We start from the raw sequence: 6,399 nt of genomic DNA on the forward strand, positions 1-6,399 counted from the left end.
GAGTTAAGCCAGAATTCATGATGCTTGGATTTGATCTATTCTTATCTGCAACAGAAGGGGGACTGACAATGGGTGGTAGCGACTGGCCCTTGTTTGCCAGAGGCTTTGGAAAACCCTGATGGAGACGCTGACAATAATCGTTCCACTTCTTCTGCAAGTCTGCAGCTCGAACATTCAATACTTTCTCATCATCTTTAACCTGCACTGCATAAAATTTATAGTTTTTACAAAGAAAAGAAGTTGAGTTATTGGAAAATGTTACTAAATATCAAATTCACATCCATAAAATTGTTAATGCACAGTTAGAGAATGGCTTTTCGGCTACATACCTCTAAAGCCATCCATATTTCTTAAATTACCTCCCAAATCTTGATATTTATTAAACTGACCCTCAAATGTTGAAATTTATTAAAGTACCTCCCCAAAATCTACAGCATTGAGTTAGTATGCCCCTAACGACTTAAAAAAATAAGGAAGCCAACAGGTCTAGTTATATCATCAGGTTCTACAATGTAGAATACACATTTATTCAAGTCACATAAACTTTGATAATATGTTACACGGATACAGGTGGACACAGGTGAGGATACGGGACATAGCAAAATTGTAAAGCCAGGACACGGCTATATACATACATATTAAAATTAATAACCTACATGAGATCGATATTGTTTTTTATTTACATGTTATGAGAACTAAAGTTCTTATATCATTTTAATGTTTCTTTTATCAAGTAGATTATATGTTGAAAAACTGCTCATTTTTCAACTAGATACCCAAACAACCTTCTAAAAACGTACTTATAAACTAGGTATGTGCTAAAACAAACATGTCCCGAGTCCAATGAGTTGCATAATTTGAGGTGAAGTGTGCAATATACATTCAATAAGTGTATCACAAGTATTTTGAACTAAAGCATGTGTTATACAATTGAGTAAATATATGTATATATTCAAGAAGTGTCCAAGGAGTGTCAGACACGGATACAAGAGCCTAGATTAAGTGTACATGTAACCTAGGTCTATGTCAGTATCCCCACAAATTGTTCTGTTAATTTTCAAGAGGCAACTCAAAAGTATCTTTACTCTTTACGTATTGTAATAACATAAGCATTGAAGCATCATAGACGGCTATTATAGACATTGAGGTCTATGATAAGCGTGAGTGGAAGTTCTTTTATAGCTTTTGGAAAGTATCCATAAGGGGACTCGAGATGCAGGCTGACCAGCAGCATGCATAAATTCCTTACGCTCAGTTCTAATGCTGGACTAGTTGAAAATACAGATATAAAGGGAGCATATGCAAAAGTGAAAAGGAAAAGAAAAATGAATCTGTAGACAAAAGAGAAGCAAACCTTCGAGGGGAGCATATGCAAAAGTGAAAAGGAAAAGAAAAATGAATCTGTAGACAAAAGAGAAGCAAACCTTCGAGACATCCAATTGATTATTCATTCTGAAAAAGAAAAATGAATCTGTAGACAAAAGAGAAGCAAACCTTCGAGACATCCAATTGATTATTCATTCTGACCATATCGACATTTTGCAGCCACAAAGGCAATTTTGCCTGGTTCTGATCTATACAAGAAGGTGCACTTCCCTTCAGAATTATAGCAAGTTCTTCCTCATACTTGTCATTACAAAGCTGGCAGCGAGGAACCGAGGAATACGGTTTCATTACTGGAATATTAGATTCATACGTAGAAGGGAAGAAACCCCCAAATGGTACAAATGACTCCATCAAGCTGCAGTATATTCCAACCCAGTATTAACAAATTATAAATCCAATTAAGATCATACATTAACTTCAACTACCATCCTCTACTAAGTTAATCATGTGGATTCAAAAATCATAAGAGGAAATCTAAATAAGATGGAAGATGGTATAAAAAACTGCTCAGCAAAGCTAGTTGAGAAATCGAATTTTGCCTTGAATAGGAACAAATTGGCTAACAAGTAACATAAGCTATCACTAGCCTGATATTATGGTCACTACAAATATAGGAGCTGATCACGATAATATATACCAAGAACATGAAATGCTAGCAATTGTTTTCCTCAAGAACTACAATTTAAATAAATCGATAACTTCAATAGATCAAGTTGGTAGTGAAGAATTCCAACCAAACAACATGAGAAAATAGTAACTCTGCTCCATACCCTTTGGTTCTTTTAAAATGGGACCACTGTGTATTACAAATATAATTAAAAATAACAACATAATCTCTGGAAGCTACCCAAGTTGGACGAAATGTTTGTACAGAATGTAGCTGTTGGTTTGCAAGAGTATATAGCAGCTAAATACCAGCTGCTAAACTTGGAAAATGTACCCAGATGAAGTATAGAAAGGAAGCTACTTCACAACAGTAGATAAAATGGCTCAGTATAATTGAAGAAATGGGAGCACATGATGGTTTAGAATCAAATTCAACAGAAAGAAGTAAAGTCACCAAAATATATTCTCTTATAAGAAGATGGACAGGGAAGTACTTGGTGCATTTTATACCAGACAAGGAACCAGACAAGAACTTACTGTGTCTTTGATAACAAGGGATTTGTTTGACTAATTAACCAACAGGTTCAAGCATTGCATATAAGGTTAACCTGCATGAAATTTGCAGAAATGTTGGCTTTGAAGTTCTTCAAAACATAGTTACTGAAGGCTTGAGTTGAGATGAATTAATCAAAAAGTGAAGGAATGATGAAAAATACCTAAATAGAAACTTAAAGAAAAATGTAAACAACAGATGAAGAAAAGGAAAACAATATTGTTCGACAGGGAAAATGAAATACTACACGAAATAACTCGTGCAGTTTTGGACAATATGTAGAGTTTAAAATAAATTAAACGAACGACCCAGGCAAAATATTTTTCTAACAGATAAACGTATACATAATGTTTTAACAGCTTGTGAGTCAATACATTAAAGCATTAGTTATTATGTGCTTAAGTTTCTAACTTTAGGAGCTAGTTAATAAATACATTAAAGCTTATTTTAGCTGCTGCTTTACAAAGGAATTAACTTCACAGTCCTTTTAAACCTTAAGTCTATACATTAAAGCATTAGTTATTATACACCAAAAAGAACAAAGATAATAACAATAGGAGAGAACTTTTTTTATGGAAATCTTGCATGTAGTTTAATAAACTACATAATTGCACCTTTAATAAAATAGTTAAGTGCAAAACAAAGTGGACATAAAGAGCACACCTAATCAAAGTGTTAGAAACTCAATACTCTGTCACCAATCAAAAATATCATCAAAGTCATGGTTTTGTATGTTGTCAGTAATCATATGGAGAACCACGTCAATAACCTCACACTTGTATGTTTAAAACCAAGTACCTGTCCTAATGCATCCTACCTCTTCAATGAATAATTAACCGCCGTATTAAAATAAAAAAAAAAGATCAAATGCAATAAGAGAACTATTGTGTGTCCCCATTCGATCAAAACATGCTTATATATATCAAAAACACACACATCAGCTCCAATAACTTAACATAAGCCTAGAGAAGTAAAGTGCTAGTTTTCAACAAAGTATCAAGTAGACTCATAGTATTCATTGTCTTTTACTAAGGTTTTTTGAGTTCTAAACTATAAGTAATACAGGTAGATATGCTTATAATACAAACATTCCAAAGTAAATGAAAATGTCATTGAAATCACTATAAATAATTAGCTCACAGCATAGAGGTTCAAAGCATAGAGCGAAGGAAGAACATGAACCTTGGCGGTCTGCTGACTGCAGGCTGCCTGGCCGCCGAAGTAATCAGCTGCAGCTGCAAATCCCAATCCTTGTCAAGCGTTGGGTACCTCGACAGAAACTTCATGTAAGTCTCATAAGTTGCAGACCAACCCATCACCCAAAACCTCCCCTTCTTCATCTCCAAAGCCCGAGTTATCTCCTTCACCAAGCAATTCAACAAATCATCACCCAAACTATCCAGTTCCTTCAAATCTCCAATCCCCACGGCAATCTTGCTCTCCTCTGGAATTTTACCCAGCTCCTCCAACCTGTTCTTTACGTCAAAGATCTCTCTTTCCAAGTTAACAAACTTCAAATTCGACAGCTCCGGCGGCAAAATCCCCGAACCTGACCTCTCGCCCCTGGGCGAAATCCCTAGGCAACGCGTCAGCGGCCGCCGATCCCGACGGCAGCATCGGATTCCGATTGCATTTCCCGACGCCATAATCTCCGCGCCGATCCTCCGGCACGATTCTAATCGTCCCCCTCCAGTCCGAGAAGGGGGGCGAGAAGCCAAACGCCCAACCGCACCCGAGAAGGCAAGGCGTCAAACTTAATCGGGAATCGGAAGATCCTCCCCGGCCGAGGAAATTGCACAGGAACAGGGGCGGGCAGCGGCCGCGCGGGGGAACCGCAGGATGCGGCGGCGGCGGGGGGCGCAAAACAGCGAGCTTTATCTCGGTGCCTTCGGAACCCGGCCGCCCCTCGCCGAAGACTCTGCTGACGACGGGTCGTCGAGATCGCGAGGATCAGCCTTGCTGGAGCTCGATCCTTCACCCCTTCCGAGAACGACGAACGACGAGGAGTGCCCGACGACGACGGCGAGGAGTTCACTGCTGCTGGTAGAGAAGTGGAAAGGTATATCGGGGTGCCGCCGCTGGTCGCCTGCGACCAGCTTGATCGCGCGCCATCAGCGGAGTTCGACACCGGGGGCTGCATCGACGGCGGTGGACCGCGGCGGCCGAGAGGAAAGCGAGGGGACCTGTCCGAGGGCGAACCGCCGAAGTCAGAGCTCTCGAGGGCCTTGAAACTGGAGGCGCTGGAGAGCGGAGCTCCCGAGCGCGGAGACCGCGCGTCCCTCAGGCAGCGGCAGACGACGACGTGAGGTGGAGGGAGGGGCGAAGACGACGTGATGAGGGAGGTGGCTGCGCGTGCTGGCCGCTCGGCGGGCGACGGAGACGGCGTCGGTCAGAGGCGGCGATCGACTCGGGGGCGAGGCAGAGGCGGGCGGTGCATAACCGGAGATTGGCATCGATGCCGGCGGCGGTGGCGGAAAAGGAGGTGGCATATAAAGAAGGCGGGGGGGTGGGGGATTGGGTTTTGGGGGATTAAAATAGATAATAAGAGAGGTGGGGAGTTGGAATACTATAAAGAAATGTGGGGGAGAGCAGAGAGGGAGGGGAGTGGAGACGATCTAAAAAGTGGAGAACATTTGAGCTTTGGGGTTAAATATTTAATGAGGAGGTAAATGGTTTGTTTAGAGAGAGAGAGAGAGAGAGTGCCGAGGTGGCCCAGATTGGTGGTGGGCCGCCGCGGGTGATGATGATGGGTGGCGAACGGGGGATTTGAAAGATCGGAAGATCGAGATGAGAGGAGAAGAGAGTATGTGGGCCGGCCGGTTCCGGGTCCGAACCCCGGGCTTACCCTCGTGGCTGCGTGACAAGCTCTAAGAAACAGAACTTTACGCGCGGTCCGTCACTCTCTATTACCATGGTTGGACCGATTATACACGGGTAGAGTGAGTTAGGGGGGTGGACCCTGGCCGTGGCTCTTGGAAGCTCAAGTTGATTATTTGTACGTAATAAGGCCGTGGTGGCTTGAAGAGCTGGAATATATAGTAGGCGATATGGTCGGATCACATCTCAAGTGAGCATGCTTTGGGTTTTTTTTTAATAAGTCTAATTAATATAAAAATATTACACATGTGATGATGACAAACGGGCAACAAGTTGCGCCACTAATCCTTTCTGAATTGTAAAAAGGTATTAGCTTGAAACTGCAGAACACACGTGCACAAATCACGTCCTAACACGGATTACGGTGACATTAACGGTTTAACATATATATTCTTAGACAAATTACATATATATGCTATGTCATTTCTTAATTTGTCTTATTGGAGGATCAGTTAGATGCTGTTGATTATTATTATTATTATTATTATTATTATTATTTTGTCTCACAACGAAAATAGTTATCAAACTTCACACGATATGATGGTTAAAAGAGCAATTCACTTTCTCCTATTAAAACCAAAAAGGGGGTGAGAAAGAAAGAAAGAAAGAAAGAAGGAAGGAAGGAAAGAGAAATGATAGTTTCTCTTGTGATTTGCTTGGGGAAAAAAAAAATATCCTAACAAGAGTTTTGCAAACGCGCATCTGGTCCATAATGACAACGACGCACAAAAACGTAAAAACAGGGACCGTGACAAAAAAATGAAATCTTTCATCCAGGCCCTCTCTTCTTGCGGTCCATACGATAAGGACCACTTGATATCTTTCTTTTTTTTTTTAACTTAAACAAAACTCTACTGACGCAATTTTTTTTTTTAATTGACTCTTGATAAATTATACTGATTTACTTTTGAAATGGATATACTTCAAACTTAACTAACTATGGCTGATGTCTTACACTCCCACAGCATATATAATAT

The 6,399-nt window shown here is 40.8% G+C and overlaps 1 protein-coding gene across 1 annotated transcript in view; it reads right to left on the reverse strand.

Annotated features, from left to right (window-relative positions):
- LOC109821905 (protein DWARF 53-LIKE-like) overlaps window positions 1-4,477 on the reverse strand; it is a gene marked incomplete at its 5' end in the record, with an annotated part of 6,322 nt that extends 1,845 nt beyond the window's left edge. The window contains 4 exon segments of the mRNA XM_020388062.1: window positions 1-199; window positions 1,495-1,741; window positions 3,728-4,108; window positions 4,278-4,477. The exon segment at window positions 1-199 is cut by the window's left edge and continues 5 nt beyond it. Of these exon segments, the coding sequence (XP_020243651.1) occupies window positions 1-199; window positions 1,495-1,741; window positions 3,728-4,108; window positions 4,278-4,477 (1,027 nt within the window).

This window comes from Asparagus officinalis, chromosome 8, assembly GCF_001876935.1.
Source record: "Asparagus officinalis chromosome 8, Aspof.V1, whole genome shotgun sequence".
In the NCBI taxonomy this organism is placed as follows: domain Eukaryota; kingdom Viridiplantae; phylum Streptophyta; class Magnoliopsida; order Asparagales; family Asparagaceae; genus Asparagus; species Asparagus officinalis.